General features: G+C 49.2%; 2 protein-coding genes across 4 annotated transcripts in view; one reads left to right on the top strand and one right to left on the bottom strand.

The window, feature by feature from the left end:
- Window positions 1-2,089, bottom strand: part of KCND3 (potassium voltage-gated channel subfamily D member 3) — a 229,299-nt gene extending 227,210 nt beyond the window's left edge. Inside the window, exon 1 of one of the 3 annotated variants that reach the window (XM_082431667.1) lies at window positions 1,294-2,089. The gene's annotated coding sequence lies outside the window, so the exon portion shown is untranslated. Of the gene's footprint in view, window positions 1-459; window positions 1,172-1,293 lie in introns of those variants that run through there. The other 2 variants (XM_082431665.1, XM_082431666.1) reach the window with 2 other exon arrangements.
- On the top strand, window positions 811-11,162 carry LOC309640191 (uncharacterized protein; the record flags this gene model as incomplete). The annotated part of the gene is made up of 4 exons (XM_082418661.1): window positions 811-832; window positions 1,094-1,831; window positions 2,139-4,544; window positions 5,069-11,162. 3 exons carry the CDS (start codon window positions 811-813, stop codon window positions 3,251-3,253), a joined length of 1,875 nt encoding a protein of 624 aa, XP_082274787.1. The 3' UTR covers window positions 3,254-4,544; window positions 5,069-11,162.
- Between the last annotated feature and the right edge of the window lie 7,016 nt (window positions 11,163-18,178).

Genomic DNA, 18,178 nt, shown 5'->3' with positions numbered 1-18,178 from the left:
ATGAAACTGACAGGGTTCCAAGCTGGGGATCTTGGGGTACAGGCCTGGGACACACACAGAGCTCCTCTTCTCTGGCACTGCTGCTCCTAGGCTGGCCAGGGCACTTTCCTGAACTCTTGATTTTTCCTCCAGCCTCTTCAACAGCGAAAGGGAACAAGCCACTAATCTTTCTTCCTCTGGGGGTCCCTTGTGTACTTGCATTTTATTGCATTCAAGTAGAGACAAGGAAAAATAAACACATCTATTCCCACCCCTGTGCCAACATGTCCACATGGGGAAAGATACACATGTTTTGCACTGAATTCGTGCTGGCCCAGGCTCCCTTTCTACAGACATTAAATATCCAGGTTCCCTTGAAGGAATGGTACAAAAAAGCGCAAACCTAACCATCACTGTACATTCATGCAAAATACACCATGCACCACATAGCAACCAGGTCTTAAATAGATCGCATTGTACCTAGGATCGCGAGAAAGTTCAGGCACCCTCTCCTAAGAAATACAACCGAGCCTTCTCTTGGCTATCAGATTCCAGGTCCGGAACCTCAGCCTGTTGCTGACATATCACGGCTGCCCAGGATAAAAGCAGAACACCTTGGACTCGATTCAAATGTCAACACTAAGCAAGTGCAGGAATTTAGTTGATTCCAGGTAACTTCTCTGCCCAGTCCCTTCAGCGCCTCATCCCCAGTGTAAACATCTCGCAAAGTGAGTCTTTCGGAACGGCCTCCCCCGGGCCGCGTTGGCCCACGGTGTCACTCAAAGATCTTCCCCGAGCTCGCAGGGTGGAAGCGGTGTCGGACAGGACCAGATGTGCGAGCCCCCAGCCTCTGGTAGGCACACCGCCGGATCGCCCGGCTGGAGAACTTTCTGAAGCGCCCCAAACTGCTCCCTGCTTCCACCCTCAGCCATTTCTCTCCTTCTCCCCTCACAAGGAGCGGGGGACAGAGCGATCCGTCGCCACCTGCCGCCGGATCCAGTGGCGCTGCCTCTGGCACCCCCGAGGGAAGGCAGGCCAATGGAAGGAGGGCAGAGGTTCACAACCCCACCTCCAAACCTCACAGCGCCTAGCTGCCCCTGAGGTGGCTCCGCAGCCCAAGGGAACCGACGCCCCCGGGCCGGCTGCCTGCTCCCCCACGGCGCCAGCCCCACCCCCAATCCTTCCGGCGCCCCAGCGCCCACCCACCCGGGTGCAGGAGTGGGAGGGTGCCGCGTGGGCAGCCGGAGCAACAGGCGTGGGAGCAGCGCTCCTCGCACTTCCTGGCTCCTGAAGGCTCGGTCGCGTCCCTCTTACCTTCGGCGAAGCGAGCCCCGGGCCCCGCACCCCGCGCCTCGCGCGCGCGAGGAAGCTGAGGCCGGGAGCCGGGGGCCGCGGAGGCGCCGAGCACCCAGCAGCGCGGGGAAGCGCCCAGCAGCCGCGGCTCGCGCCGCTCCTCCTCGCCGGCGAAGTCTCTCTCGCTCCCTCCCTGGCTCGGTCCGTTCGTGCGTCTGTCTGTCCGTGGGGCCCTCCCTCCGCCGCCGCCGCCGCTCCAGCCCCGGCTCGGCAGCGCGTTCCCTCCCCGCCTCGCCGCTCCGCTCTCGGGCTCGCGGGCTCGCGGGCTCCCTCGCTCGCGCCCTGCCCCCGCCGCTGCTGGCGCCGCGCGGAGAGGAGCCCGGCGGGCCACCGGCTGCCTGGCGAGGTCCCTCTCCCGAAGGGGGAGGTGGTGGGGGCGCGGCGCGGGCGGGGCGGAGAGGAGAGTCCGGGGGAGGCGGTGAGGCTGCGCCCTCGTCTCCCTACCGATTCCCGGCGGCCGAGCGGCTCCAGGCCGGGCTCGAGAGCTCGGGGTTGCCAGGCAGCGAAGGGAGAGATGAGGACCCGGAGGCTCGCCGCGGGAGGGTGCCCAGGGCGAGGGCGTGCTAGGGGGAGTGACTCCCCGTGAGAGGGTGTGTGTGTGTGTGTGTGTGTGTGTGTGTGTGTGTGTGTAGAGGGGCGCGCGCGTGAGCGAGGGTGGGGGGCAGGGAGACGAGGCAGAGCCTGGTGCGTCTCCCCAGGCCAGTGGAGGAATCCTAGGGTGTGCCTGGAGGTGGTGGAGTGTGCCGACGCGGGTGTGAGCGCGTGTGCCCGCGAGGGTGGGCCGGGGGTGAGCGTGGCAAGGTGAGCGCGGCCTGGGGGTGGGGGCGGAGCGGGGAGTAGGCGTGAGTGTGAGCTCGGGGGCGTGTGTGCTGGGGACCCGGGGAGAGGTGGAAGGGAGCTCCAGTGTGTGCGCGCGTGGGGTGTGTGTGGACCCAGCTGGGTGTCTCTCACCGACTGTCCACGAGACACCAGCACTTGCTTGCGGCCGAGCCCAGCCACCTGGGGAGGTGGAGCCCGACACCGCGCCAGCTTCGTGGCTCGCCGCGGCTCTGAGCTCCGTGGCCGGGGCTGGAGAGGTCTCGGGGGGACACACAATGCCCTTGCCCCATGTAAGAGCCGCTTTCCTTCCAGAGCGCTAGGGGCACGACCCGAAGGTAGGGATTTGCCCTCTTATCCTTCCACGTGTACTCAGTACCCAGACCCAAAAGTCTGGTCTTGGGAGCGTGAACTCTCAACCCAAGTCCGCCCAGTCCCTCGGTCCCTCTCCGAAACCCATGGATTCCCACTGCCCGATGCCTTGGCCCAGGATGGGGAGCCGGCAGTCGGCACGTGCCCAGAGGGCCGGGCGGATGGAGCCCTGGAGCATCCGGAGAGAGTGGTATACGGCCCAGACTCCTACACTCTCTGCCAATGTGCGCAGAGGGTTCAGTCCCCGCGAACCTTGCCAATCCACGTGGCTCCAGCTTTCCCTGTGCCCGGAATCCAGAGATCTCGGCCTGGGTACCCGGAATCGCCTGGCGCTCCGGAGGCGAGGCGGCTCTGTGCCTCAGCAGGGACCGGAACGCAGGGCTTGAGCGACCACAGTTCTGGGTGTAAGACAGAGACCGAGGGAAAAGCAAAGTGTGCGGTGAAGGGGAGGGTGTTCTTGAAGGGGGCTGGGAAAGAACATCTCCGAGTCCAAACGGGGCTTCTGGCTTGTGAGAACCCTTGGCCCTTTTCTAGATTAAGGGGTGGGGGTGAGTCACTGTGGCCTGATCCCCAGTGGGCCCCTGGCGACTCGGAGCCCCTCATTCACCCACTCTCCCCAAAACCCCCTTCAGCTTGTCGTTCTAAAAGGTGTACACTGGCCCTTCAAGAGCTGGGCGTGGGCTCTATTAGCATTTGCCAGGAGTCCCGGAGAGGTGTGGGATTTGCATACTGATTTGCATACAGTAATAATGATTAACAACAGTGCCGCTCCCTGGCAGACAGGGGAAGAATTCAGGGAAGGCCTTGGCACTGCTCCCACCTCCCTCCTCCCATCCCTCGGGGAAGAGCTAATTTTCTCACTACTGCTCTGACCCCTGGGAGTTCCCCAGACTCTGGGTGGGCAGGTCCACGGAAGGGCAGTTTCCTTCAGCCCTCCACCCCCATGTCCAAATTGGGAGAGTTAAAACCCGGTACTTTATTTCTGCCCAGGTTTGAACTCTTGTGCATTCCCATCTTTGTTTTGCATCTTGCCGGTAGCTCAAGGGCTGAGTCTGCCCCAAAGCTTGGAGGTTTCCAGGAACAGTTAGATTGGGGGCATCGTCCTCCTCCAGAGAGGTATACTTACGGGACAATTGTGCTCTCTCCTGTGCCTGGTCAGCCCTGTTTGAAGACAGGGCATTGATTCCGAATCCCCCCCTCCCCCTCCCCCAACACACACACCTGGCCCCATTCCTCCCAGGCTCACATCTCATTATTTAAGTAAAGTAGCTATAGACTGTACTCTCCTTTCTGTTGAGAAGATCTAGAAGGAAAATATGAAAGACTTAAATTTCTAGTCTAGACCAGTGTGGTTTTTATTTACCATCTCTTCTCACAACCAGGTGACCTGGAAAATAAGAGAGAGAGCAAGTGATGGGCAGAAGGGAGGCCCCTTGACTCTGGCGGCTGAAGGAACCACTGCCTGGAGATACTGCCCTCCCATGGGCTCCCTGCCCTCCATTGCATCTTTCCAGCACTGCCTGGCCTCGCCTTTCCCCTCTCTGCCTCTGGCCTGGCCTGGCCAGGATTCTCAATTGCTTTTCCCCCATGACACGGCCGCTTTTCCTTTAACTCTCAGCTTCTATTTAAAAAGCTAATTTGGGAGCTTGTCGATGCTCCCAATTCAGATATTTTAAATAGGAACTGAAAGTTAGGAGCTGCCAGGGCACTAGAATTCCTTCCCTTGCCACCAGTACAGCTAAGGCATTTGTTTAGTCAACCTGCTGGCCCTGGCCGTGTGTGTGTTGGAGAGAGAGAGAGAGAGAGAGAGAGAGAGGGAGAGAGAGGGAGAGAGAGGGAGAGAGAGTGCGCGCACGTGAGCTCAGGGTGTATTTCAGGCTATCTTTTCTATTTAAAGATGGTGCTCCTATGGATGACTGTGCTCTGCGTGTGTCCTTTCCAAGCTGTGCACACATGAGGATTCTTCTTTAGTCCCGTGGCTCTGGACGCTATTTGCAGAGCTTGTCACCGTGTGCACCGTGGGGGTAAGAGGTAGCCCAATGCCAAGTCCGCAGCCTCCAAGTTTGCTGACTTGCCGGGGCTGGTGTGTCTGTTCGGGGATTTCCCAGGGCTGCTCCGCTCAGGCTCGGTCTTAGAAGCTGTGCCTCAGAGTGTCCATAAGGGTTGCTCCTACCCTCACTGCTTGTGGCTAGACTACTTCACCAATTTGCCCCATGATGAGGCAGGAATTTGGAGGGTGGGACTGCACCTCTGAGGGTTGCCGGCTTTCTATATTCAGGGTGCTGTGGATCTTGGAGGTAAAACACAGACTTTGAAGTCAGACTGCCTGGGTTTGAACCTGCCTCTGTTATTTACTAGCTGTGTGATCTTGGGGAAGCTACTTAACCTCTCTGTGCCTTGATTTCCTCATCTCTAAAATAGCAATAAATAGTACTATCTACATTATAGGGTCAGGTGAAGATAAATAATTATCACGGGTAAAGCACTTAGAACGGTGCCCGGAACGTAGGAAGTACAATATAACTGTTGGTTGTTGTTGCTGTTTAAGGCAGGAGTGGTGCCAACGGGAAGTGTCAAGAAATCTGCCTGGAGAGGAAGGTAGAACTGCTGGACCGGACACACAGACACAGGAAGACACACACCTCTGTGCATATAATAATAATGATGCCAGGCCACAGCCCAGGATGGGTCAAGTTCACCTGGTTGAGGTAGTTGACTCCCAGCCCCAAACAGGGAGACCTCTGATGAGGAATAGAGGAAGAACCACAGGAATGGGAATAAAGAAGGGGCTGGATCATGTCAGAAGCCCATGGGGCATTTCCCGGGGGGAAATTTTATGCTGGAGAAGTAAGTAAGTACCCTAGATACTCATAAGGATGCAGCCTCCCTTATTTACCTAACTATATAAAGCAAGGCTTTATGAAAGCAGAGCTGCAGTGAGGGACTTAGTAGGGGCGGCCCTTCATTCTGAGTCTCCCTTGGGCTTAGGGTCCTCTGGCTTTGATTCTGCCATTGCCTCCTACCCCTTATTCCCACAGCTGGGCATATGAGCATTTACTCAGTGGCCATCAGAGTTTATTTTGCCTCAGTCCCTGAGCAGCTAATCAAGGTACAGAGAGGTTAAGTGGCTTCCTCAAGGTCCCACAGCTGGGGATTCAGGAAGCCACTAACAGGAGGGGGAGTTCTAAAGGACCAAGCATAGGAAGTCTGTCCAAGGGATCCAAAGCAGCATTGCAAGTCCTTGGATTGTATCAGGCTTAACATATCAGCCTTAAGTTGAGGAGCCGCCATATTCTGGACTCCTTGCTAGTTCTCCAGTAATCCAGTACCGTAGATATTATCGCCATTTTATAGATGGGAAAACTGAAGGTGCTTGATGCATCTCAGGCTGCACACCTAGCGTGAAGCTCTGAACCCTCCCTCTTGCCACTCCCCAGACTGCTGCATTTTTGCTCTTCTGAGAGCAGAGTGGCCCCCTCAGTCAGATAGAGGGTCTGCCCTAAGAGGACGCCCTTGACCTGGCTCTGTTGGCCTCTTCCATCGTGTCCTGTGTAGGTTGGGTATGGGGTAGGGGCTCAGTGTGTCCAGGCTAGGGTTGTACCCTCTGAGTTTTCTTCAGGGTGAAATCTTCCTGAGGAATGCCAAAGGCTGGTGATGCCTTGGCTTTCTCTCGTTTTCCAAGGTGAGGTGGGTGGTGGTGGCATAAATGCTGAGGAGTTTCGCCCAGTCTCAGAATGCCAGGGCTTCACCTGTGGGTATCAGCCCAGATTGCACAGCTTGGCCAGGCCAGGATGTACTGTCAACACTGGTGGGCCTGATGGCTGAACTCCTACAACCATCGATGCTTCTGGTCCTTCCTGAGGGAGTGGAGGAAGCCTCACTCCCTGCGGCACTAACCCCATTTGGGAGGCCAGCAGTTGCCTGGGTGGCCATCGCATTAGCCAAGATGCTTAGACCAGTGATGGCAAATGAGAAGTCGTCAAAGTTGGCTCAACAAGTCATTCCTTCCAGGGGACCAGCTCCAACCCAGGCAGATCGTGGTGGGGCATAGCCCGGCGGGGAGGGCTTCTGCTCATCAGGACCTCCCTCAGAGGGAGATGCTAGGCGAAGGAAGAGGAAGGGAGGGGAGAAGAAAAGCAAATATGAGAAGGGGACACAGGCACTGGAAGGAAAAAAATACTACTCATCTGTTCAGTTTCTTGCTGATGACATTTTGGAGGAGGTTTGGTAGAGGCTGAGGGTGCAGATCATAGGTGCAGGGACTGTTCTCTTCTTCCCTGGTGGCTCCTTTTGCTTGTGTGCTGATGTTTCCCACAGTTCTGTCCTTCGTCTTCTCTGCATCTCCATCTGCCCATTTCCCTGGAGAGTTGGCAGGAGCCCATGGTTTCAAGCTCATTCAGGTGCTGACCGTTGCTTCCTGAGCTCTCCCTGACCCCTAACTATCTACTGTGCATCTCCATCCTTGTACACAGGCACCCCTCTGCTTCATTTCACCACTCCCCTACAACCTTCTGCAAAAGATCGTTTCCTCTAAAAAAACCCTGTTCTGATCCTGTCATCTCTTGCTCTTCCTTTCTGGTCTTACCTTCTTCTGCTCACACTCATTTTGCTTTCCAGCACGCAGCTCTTTTCTCTGCTACTTGACCAAATCACATCTTTTCATGCTCTCGTGCCTTTGTACATGCTGTACTGTTTTCCATAAATGCCCTCCACCACTTCCTATTTCCTACTGTCTTCCTAGCAAACGTCCACTCAGCCCCAGACCTTCAATACCCAGCCCAAAGTTCACATAAGACGTATTGGTAAATTTCAGCTCCACACCTCAGGAGGAACTAAGCATTCCCCATTTGGGCTCCCACAGTCCTTCCTGCATACTTCAAATATAGTTCTTATTATCTTATTACCTTGGTTGTTTGCACGGTGGCCTCCCTCTCTGACTTTAAGCTGTTTAAGGAAGGAACACATCTTAGCCATCTCTGAATGTGCTAGCTCAGTGCTTGGCACATTGCAGATGCTCAAGAACTTTGCATTAGGAATTTATTTTAACTTTCATTCCCATGGCTCCCTTGATTGTGTGTAACTGAGAAGATGAGATAAATTTGTCAACTGCTCAGTCTCCAGATTCTATCTGATTGAGCTGAAGCACTGTCATGAGGACAGAGAGAAAGCATGAGGGTGTTCGATTTTTGACTGGTCCTGGATGAAAAGAGCCCCAAAGCCCCCCTCCTCAGGCCTTTTCGGATCTACAAAGAGAACCTCAGTCGATGCTGCCCGCAGAGACCAGGCCAGTGTTCTGCTCTTGAACCAGACTGGTTTTTAGGGAAGTCTTTTCTTTCCTTTCTGGAAGAATGTCAATCACATCCCTAGAATATCACCACCTTGGGAACAGCCAAGATACCATCAGTTGGAAATGTACCTGGGTTGCCTGTAGCTGTGACTGTGCTCACCATAAAACTCGGCGAGAAGGTTTGTCAAAAACCCGTTAGCCAGGGCTTCCCTGATGGTGCAGTGGTTAAGAATCCGCCTGCCAGTGCAGGGGACACAGGTTCAATCCCTGGTCCGGGAAGATACCGCATGCCGCAGAGCAACTAAGCCCATGCACCACAGCTACTGAAGCCCGCGTGCCTAGAGCCCATGCTCCGCAACAAGAGAAGCCACCGCAATGAGAAGCCCGCGCACTGCAACGAAGAGTAGCCCCCACTTGCCGCAACTAGAGAAAGCCTCTGTGCACAGCAGCGAAGACCCAACGCAGCCAATAAATAAATAAATAAGTTAAAAAAAAAACCCGATAGCCAAAACCTAGGCTTGGCTCAAAGAGATGCCAAGACCAAAGCTTGCTGAACTTTAAGTATAAAATTGTGTGTAAACCACATCAGGAAACCTACAACAGTGGAGGTGAGAACATGGGCTCAGGATAGATCTGGCTTCAAATCTTGGCTCTAATTTACAAGCTGTGTGACCTTGGGCAAGCTACTTTACTTCTCTGATCCTCAGTTACCTCACCTGTAAAATGGATTATAGTGATCATCTTGACTCACAGCATTCATGAGGATTGAGTTCGATAATTCATATAACATGTTTCATATGCATTTATAAGTAAAGTATTGGCTGTTATCATAATCTTGTAATTGACTTTACACATGTTTGAAACTAGAGCTTTTAAGTCTAAGGCACAGCTCTCTCCAGTGCTTGTTTGTGAAGACGTTCAGACAGGTCACTCAAGTTCTTTCCATGTGGTTATTCTTCATACCAAGACCCCAGGAAATGTGTGAAATCAGAGAAATTTGTCTCTAGACACTTTTTTCTATTGGTTCCTCCTTCCATTCTGTGGCCCCCCATTTCTTCAGCCTTGAGTTTCAAGTGTCTATTTCTCTCCATTCCCTCCTCACCAGCAAGAACTGATAAATCATTTAAACTAATGTGTAAGTGACTATCCTGTCCCAAGATACAGTATTCACATTTTAACAGGATAATGAAAGCCAAGGTCATGAAATAGAGTGAGTGGGATTTGAGGCTCCATCCAAGTAACGGGGTATGTTTTGGGGGGACAGGAGGCTTCCCAACTCCACAGAATCACTGACCATTCATAAAACTGGCCGTTGCTAAGCAACCAGGTGGGCTGTTTCTGAATTTTGCAGCTAGAAAATAAAATCTGTAGCCTTTGCAAGTGTTCTGATGAGGGGATCTGTATACCAGTTTTTTATACCAACCTCTTCTTGGTAAACAGACACAGTTCATGAGTGCCAAAGCCCTTGCAGCTCTGCATATCTATGATACTCAGGCTCAAGTTCATTTCTTCTTCAGAGCTCAAGGCTGGGGCTGGGTGTTTCTGCCTCATTGGGTTTGTGGGAGACCCAGGTGCAAAACTGTTAATTGCTTTGATGAGTCAACAAGTAAATAAACACAGTCCAGCTACTGTCCCCATACTGCAAGGTCATAAGAGGTTTCTGGATTTCTCTGCAAAGCCTGTTAAAGAAGGATCTTCATGGCCCTTAAAATGTTCTTCATTATGACAAATTTCAGACATACACAAAAGAAGAGAGAATTGTATAATATACCCCCCATGAACCCACCACTTAGCTTTGATAATTACCAACTCAAGGCTAATCACTTTTTATCTATACCCCTACTCATCACCACTCCTTAATAATTTTGGAGCAAATTCCAGATGTCATGTAGTTCCATCTGTAAATATTTCAGTAATTGCACCCTCCTATGGCCATCAAAATCCATCTCTCCAGGGGATAAGATCTCTTCCTCCTACCCCCATGATGCTAAGATCGTTTGGCCAGTACTTGCATCTGTGTCTGAGGGGTAGTCCTTGGGTTTGACAAGCACAAGGGCTTACTGAATTCTCTCCAAAGTCTGACCTGCTCCTTGGGGAGAAAGGAGCATGCATAAAATGCCTTGCAGTGATGCTTCCATGTGCAAGCTTTTTGGTGTCAGCAGAGCTGCTGCCCAATAACTAAAATGAGACCCAAACTGAGAGGCAAGAATTATAGCCATGAATCCCAACTGGATTTAACATTTTTCACATGCATTATTTCATTTTGCCTTCACCAATTCTTACTTTACTCTCATCTTACAGATAAGAAAACTAAGGCCTAAGGTCACACAGCTAGTAGGTACCTGTGGCAGAGACTGACTAAATGCTAATCAAATTCAGTTCCTCTTTTTCATAGGCATAGCTACCTTACATTTCCCAGGATCCCTTGAAGTTAGGTTTGGCTGTGTAACTAAGTTCTGGCCAAGGTAGTATAAGTCAGACCCATAAAAAACATCCAGAGCAATCCTACATGCGCTCTTTCTTTCTCCACCCACTGGCTGAATGCAGAGAATGTTAAGGACCTAGAGGAGGGTGGAGCCACAAGAGGGAAGGATCTTGGGTCTCTGGATGACTGTGTGGAGTAGAGAGCCTTCCTAGCCTTAATTTGTCTATGAAATGAGTGAAAAAAAAAAAAACTTGTATTATGTTAAGCCACTGAACCTTGGGTTTGTATGTTAAAGTAGTAAGCCTACCCTGACCGATACAGTGGCTCAGATAGGATTTAAACCCTAAGTCTGACTATGCCAGCATTCAAGGCCCTGAGTTCTACCACACTGCCCCCGGACACAAGAAACAAGACTCGCTTACAAGAATTCTCTCACGTGCTCAGCGTCTGGTAGAAGTGTCTACAAGGATCTCACATCGTAGATCTGTGCTAATATGGTAGCCATTAACCATGTGGGGCTATTCAAATTAAAACTAAAATTAATTAAAATTTAGAAATCTGTTTTTTCATTGTATTGGTCCCATTTCAAGTGCTCCACGGCCACATGTAACTAATGGCTACCACACTGGACAGTACAGATAGAGAAGATTTCCATCGTCACAGAAAGTTCTGGTCTTAGATAGACCCAGCTTTCACAATGCATCTCTCCCCAGACCCCCACAGAAAAGCTAGGGGTGCTGCTCATGAGAGGACAGAGTGTGGTCTAGCCAGAAATCAGGTTTTCTCAGGAATGACAGGCCTCTCCCCTCACCCAGACCTTGGGCGTTTGCTCCTGCCTCCCCCAGTTAACCCACCAGCTAAATCTGTGACCCTCCTGTACTCACTGGTAACATGCTTTGACTTCCTCAAACAGGATGAGCCCTGCCTGTCTCATTGGACTGTGTCTTGTCTTCTGAGAGCTGGGGAAGCATCTCATTCTCACCCCAACACCCGTGCCGCTGCTGAGCGTCGGACATCAGGAGACTAGGAAGCGACCCAGGGATGTGCTTCTTGGCCTAGGCTAAGGATAGGCAGGGAGTTTTCCAGAAATGGAAGCCCAACCAAGGAGGCTAGTTCTTCGATCCATTTTCTGCACAGCCGTCAGAGTGATTTTTTTCGAAACACAAGTCCAAACATGTTGCCCTTTGGTTGAAATCCTTCTAGGAATCCCCACTGCCCTCTGAATTAAGCAGACATACCTTCATCTGTCTGATGTTGTTGTCGAGTCCTCGTGTCTTCTGCTTTTCCACTTTCTGCTCCTGGACCCCTTGCACTTGTATTCCCGCTGTTTTGGAAGTGCGACAACTCTCTAAACCCCAGAGGGTTTGCTCAGACTATTCCTTCCGCGGGAACTCTATCCTGCTTCCCCACCTATGCTTAGCTGAGCCTACGTGGAGGGCTAAGCTTGGAAACACTTCTCCCTGGAGGCCTTACCTGCCCCTCAGCCTGGAACAGTCTTCCCCGTCTCTCTCCCTTGGCCAACCCTCCCCTCCCCCCACCCTCACCCCCCCCCCCCCCGCCCCCGACCAGCTATAGAACCTCCCACCTTTCCAAGTCTTCCCTGGGGAACAGGAAGGTGATGCTTTAGGAATCAAAAGCAGAGACTGTCTTGCAGAGGTTTTCCCCGAGAGACTGACCCTTCTGAATCCCTCTGAATTATGTCTTGGTCCTTCCCTTCCCTCAGCGCGCGCACGCACGCACAGGTTTTCCCTCCATTTAATTCCTCTGCAGAGTCGCCAGGGAGGCAAGGGGAGCCCTATAAATCTCTCACAAGCTGCAATGCCCGGAAACCTCTGCTCCTTGACCCCAACTAACGACTCAGAACAAATGACACTAAATCCATGGGACATGCCCCACCCCTCCCCCACCTGTCATGGTCTCATCGTCTGGAAGGGGACCCTGATATACTGACTAAGGTGTGGCAGTTACAATCCAAGCTGGTGCCAAGATGCACTGTGGGTCTTCCCTTCACTGGATTATTTTTATGGGGATTAGAACAGATAGAAGCAGTGGACTCCAACTCCTGAGACGTCACGATAAATCGCCATAGCGGCTCTTCTATGGCTCGTAACTAGTAAATCAAATTTATTGAACAATACATTTACTGCAAATTTAAGAAGTTATTCTTCCATTTTTTAAGTGTATGTGTTAAATCCTGCCCAGAGTCATAAAGAATGGAGACGGGCGGGCTCAGGGTGAAAAAAAAACAAAAAACAAAACAAAACAAACAAACACACACACACACACACGCTTTAAAAAATTACAAAATTCCTTGTCCTTTGTTGACCAAAGAGTGAATACCCTTTCTTCCTGGGACACTTCTCCCATCCAGACCGACTGGAATCCCCAGAGTGGTAAGCTGTCAACATTGCATGCCTGCCTCAGTTTTGCCATCCAGGTTCAGTATTAGCCGGTTCTCTCTTTGCTACAAATTCTTGAAATGGGCAAAATAGGAAACACAGGATAGCCTTCTTAGTGGGTTACAGTGCTGATTTCAGCGGTGGGATGGTGTTGAGGAAAGTGAGGAGATGCGAGTTACGGACTGGTTTTCCCTAGGAAATTCCTTTTACTTCCCCTTCCACCCAGGTCAAATGTTAATGAGTTGAGTTGAACTCCCAACTCAAGGTGCAATCTTGCCCAGGACACATGGGGTGAGTGTGCTTATCTGCACCCCCATCCCACCTAAGTATTAAGAGGGGAGCCCTAGCCCAGAGCTTGGCATTCAACAGACATTTTAATTGAACTGATAGGTCTTCATCCACTAACATGAGTTCAACAATCACTTCAATTTTTTTTAATTGGAATATAATTGCTTTACAATGTTGTGTTAGTTTCTGCTGTACAAATGAAGTGAATCAGCTATATTTATACATATATCCCCTCCCTCTTGGACCTCCCTCCTCCCCCCGCCATCCCACCCATCTGGGTCATCACAGAGCACCGAGCTGAGCTTCCTGTGCTTTATAGCAGGTTCCCACTAGCTATCTATTTTACACATGGCAGTGTATATATGTCAATCCTAATCTCCCAGTTTGTCCCATCTCCCCTTCCCCTCGGTGTCCACATGTTCATTCTCTACATCTGCATCTCTATTCTTGCCCTGGAAATAGGTTTATCTGTACCATTTTTCTAGATTCCACAAAGATACGTTAATATACGATATTTATTTTTCTCTTTCTGACTTACTTCACTCTTTATGACAGACTCTAGGTCCATCAACAACTCTACAAATGACCCAATTTCGTTCCTTTTTATGGCTGAGTAATATTCCACTGTATATATATACCATATCTTCTTTATCCATTCATCTGTCTTTGGACATTTAGGTTGTTTCCATGTCCTGGCTATTGTAAATAGTGCTGCAATGAACATTGGGGTACGTGGGTCCTTTTGAATTATGGTTTTCTTAAGGTATATCCCAGTAGTGGGATTGGTGGGTCATATGGTAGTTCCATTTTTAGTTTTTTAAGGAACCTCCATACTGTTCTCTACAGTAGCTGTATCAATTTACATTCCCACCAACAGTGCAAGAGAGTTCTCTTTTCTCCACACCCTCTCCAGCATTTATTGTTTATAGATTTTTTGATGATGGCCATTGTGACTGGTGTGAGGTGATACCTCACTATAGTTTTGATTTGCATTTCTCTAATAATTAGTGATGTTGAACATCTTTTCATGTGCCTCTTGGCCATCTGTATATCTTCTTTGGAGAGATGTCTATTTAGGTCTTCTGCCCATTTTTTGATTGGGTTGTTTGGTTTTTTGATATTGAGTTGCATGTGCTGCTTGCATATTTTGGAGATTAATCCTTTGTCACTTGCTTCATTTGCAAATATTTTCTCCCATTCTGAGGGTTGTCTTTTCATCTTATTTATGATTTCCTTTGCTGTGCAAAAGCTTTTAAGTTTCATTAGGTCCTATTTGTTTATTTTTGGTTTTATTTTCATTACTCTAGGAGGTGGGTCAAAAAAGATCTTGCTGTGGTTTACGTCAAAGAGTGTTTTTCCTATGTTTTCCTCTATGGGTTTTATAGTGTCCGGTCTTACATTTAGGTCTTTAATCCATTTTGAGTTTATTTTTGTGTATGGTGTTAGGAAGCATTCTAATTTCATTCTTTCACATGCAGCTGTCAAGTTTTCCAGCACCACTTATTGAAGAGGTTGTCTTTTCTCCATTGTATATTCTTGCCTCCTTTGTCATAGATTAGGTGACCATAGGTGCATGGGTTTATCTCTGGGCTTTCTGTCCTTTAAAATTGATCTAGATTTCTGTTTCTGTGCCAGTACCATACTGTCTTGATTACTCTAGCTTTGTAGATAGTTTGAAGTCAAGGACAACTGACACAGCAGAAAAGATTACTACAAGCAACTATATGCCAATAAAATGGACAACCTGGAAGAAATGGACAAATTCTTGGAAAGGTACAATTTTCCAAGACTGAACCAGGAAGAATTAGAAAATATAAACAGACCAATCACAAGTAATGAATTTGAAACTGTAATTAAAAATCTTCCAACAAACAAAAGTCCAAGACCAGATGGCTTCACAGGCAAATTCTATCAAACATATAGAGAAGAGCTAACACCCATCCTTCTCAAACTCTTCCAAAAAATTGCAAAGGGAGGAACACTCACAAATTCGTTCTACAAGGCCACCATCACCCTGATACCAAAACCAGACCAAGATATCACAAAAAAAAAAAAAGACAGACCAATATCAATGATGAACATAGATGCAAAGATCCTCAACAAAATACTAGCAAACAGAATCCAACAGCACATTAAAAGGATCATACAACATGATCAAGTGGGATTTATCCCAGGAATGCAAGGGTTCTTCAATAAACAGAAATCAATGTGATACACCATATCAACAAATTAAAGAATAAAAACCATATGATCATCTCAATAGATGCAGAAAAAGCTTTTGACAAAATTCAACACCCATTTATGATAAAAACTCTCCAGAAAATGAGCATAGAGGGAACCAACCTCAACATAATAAAGACCATATACAACAAACCCACAGCAACCATCATTCTCAATGGTGAAAAACTGAATGCATTTCCTCTAAGATCAGGAACAAGACAAGCATATCCACTCTCACCACTCATTCAACATAGTTTTGGAAGTATTAGCCACAGCAATCAGAAGAAAAATAAATAAAAGGAATACAAATTGGAAAAGAAGAAATAAAACTGTCACTGTTTGCAGATGACATGATACTATACATAGAAAATCCTAAAGATGCCACCAGAAAACTACTAGAGCTAATCAATGAATTTGGTAAAGTTGAAGGATACAAAATTAATTAATGCACAGAAATCTCTTACATTCCTATACATTAACAACAAAAGATCAGAAAGAGAAATTAATGAAACAATTCCATTTACCATCGCAACAAAAAGAATAAAATACCTAAGAATAAACCTACCTAAGGAGGCAAAAGACCTGTACTCAGAAAACTATAAGACACTGATGAAAGAAATCAAAGATGACACAAAGAGATGGAGAGATATACCATGTTCTTGGATTGGAAGAATCAATATTGGAAAATGACTATACTACTCAAAGCCATCTACGGATTCAATGCAATACCTATCGAATTACCAATGGCATTCTTCACAGAATTAAAACAAGAGATTTTACAATTTGTGTGGAAACACAAAAGACCCCGAATAGCCAAAGCAATCTTGAGAAAGAAAAACGGAGCTGGAGGAATCAGGCTCCACGATCACTTCATCTAACACGTACTAATTACTGTCTGGGCATATGGTGGTGAGCAAAATAGGCACATTCTCCATCTTCTCAGAGCTCAAGGTTTAAAGAGAAAGATGAACAGTGGGTGTGAGCTCTGCACTCACATTTAGGCTTACTAAACCTCATGTGGGGATCACTGAAGCCTGAGGGGTGAAGAGAAGCTAGATTTACAAACTCTCAAAACAATCTCATGCGATAGGTCTATTATTATTCCCATTTCTCAGATGAAGAACTGGAGATGAGCATCACAAACTTGCCTAGTGAGAGAGCTAGTACGTGGTGTGACAGGGATGTGCACGGAGAGCTAGGGAAGCAGTTGGTCCAGCCTGAGGGGTCAGAGAAGATGCTTTGGAGGAGATGACATCTGAGCTGAGTCTGGAAAGAGGACAAGGAATCAGCCAAATGACCGAAAGAAAGAAGCAAACACCAGGCAGCAAAGACACCAGGATGTGAACAAGCTCAGTTATGCCTAGAATGTGAGGACAGAGGCAGGACAAAGCAGAGCCTGAGGCTGGGAAGCCAAGCCAACAAGCTGGACTCTATCCGGCAGGCTGCAGGGAGCCAGCGAAGGGCTCCAGGCAGAGGCATGGTGCAGTCAGATCTATGTTAGAAAAATCTACCCTGGCCTAGCAGTGTGGAGGATGGATTTAAGGAAGACCAGGTGGGAAGCAGGGGGACCAATTAGCTGGCAATTACAGTATTCTAGGAGAGAGATGATGAGGGCCTCGGCTAGGGCAGCAGTGGATGGATGGAGAAGAGGGGGCATGAGAGAAATATGCTGGAGGTAAAAATTATCAGGACTCTGATTGGTTGGATGTGGAGCAGCAAAAGAGGGTCCCAGAACAGGCTGTGCTGCCTGGCCGGATTACTGTGCCAGTCTGGGGCAGGGGAATGCAAAGCAGAACCGGCTGAGGGTGTAGGTGCAGCCCTTCCTGGAGGGAGAGGGAGGTCAGAGTTCTCTCTCAGGGTCCTTTCCAGACAGAGCTGTTTGTGCCGGGCTGGAGGAAGCTGACAACTGGGGCCATTGAAGACCTTCGAGCAATACAGACCCTAAGAAACAGGCTGGGGTTTCCCCAAAAGAAGCTCAACAACTCCTTTGGTTGTAGGGGAATTAATTTTCAGAATAAGGCTGAACGAAGCCCAGCACAGCAGGCCACAGTATCTAGGGGTTGATAGAACTGCTGATCTCTTGAGAGATAAGAGGAGAGATGAACTCTTGGGTCTCATCTCCTGGCATACTTCTTTCCACCCCCTTATGGTTTCCTAACACGCATGCACGCAAAACACACACACACACACACACACACACACACACACACGTACGCTTTATCATCCCTCAACTTCTCACCTCCCCCAGACACACCAGGCCCTTTCACACTCCCTCTTTGCACCTGCTGTTCTCTCTGCCTGCGGAGTCCTTCCTCCTTCTCCACTGGGCGAAATGTATTCCTCCTTCCAGCCCAATCCAGATGCCAGTCCTCTCTGATGCTCAGCCTCTCTGCCCTGAGCAACCTCACCACACTTCCCCTGTCCAGCAGCACCTCCTGATATGTTTCTTGGAGGTCTTTCTTCACCACCAAGCTGAACTCCTGAGTCTTATTCATCTTGGCTTCCCGAGGTCTGACCGTCACTAGTGCTCAAAAATGCTTGTGGAATGAATGGGCACATCCCTGGAGGTGAACTAGACACGCCTTCCCCAGCCGGGTCCCAGATTCTTTGCATCACTGAAGAGGATCATCTCTGCCCTCTGGACACATGGGAAATGAAGTCCATGCACACATGCGGTGAGGGGCATAAAGGCAGTGCCTACATCTGCCCTCAGCTATTTGTGAACAGGTCTGTTATTTCTCTGAAATCGGCCTTTATTTTTATTCCTGCTTTATAGATGAGGGTTCCACCTTCAGGCAAGGCAACACTTCTTTTGGGCTAAAGATCACAGACTTGTTTAACATCTTTGGGGCAAAATGAGTAGGTGAATGAGACCGTCTGTGGTTCTGTCCTTACCGAGATTCTCCAGGCTGACCGCAACTGGCTGACCACAGCTAATGGGCCCAGATAAATTCCCCAGAGAGCAAGGCCTTTGGTCATTTGCCAGGCAGCCCGTACAATCCCTCTGGGTTTCTGATGGCTTTTGGAGCAAGAGGGAAC

This window comes from Balaenoptera physalus (assembly GCF_965194825.1).
Source record: "Balaenoptera physalus genome assembly, chromosome: 1".
Classification (NCBI taxonomy): Eukaryota; Metazoa; Chordata; class Mammalia; order Artiodactyla; family Balaenopteridae; genus Balaenoptera; species Balaenoptera physalus.
This window is presented reverse-complemented; position numbering and strand designations above follow the sequence as displayed.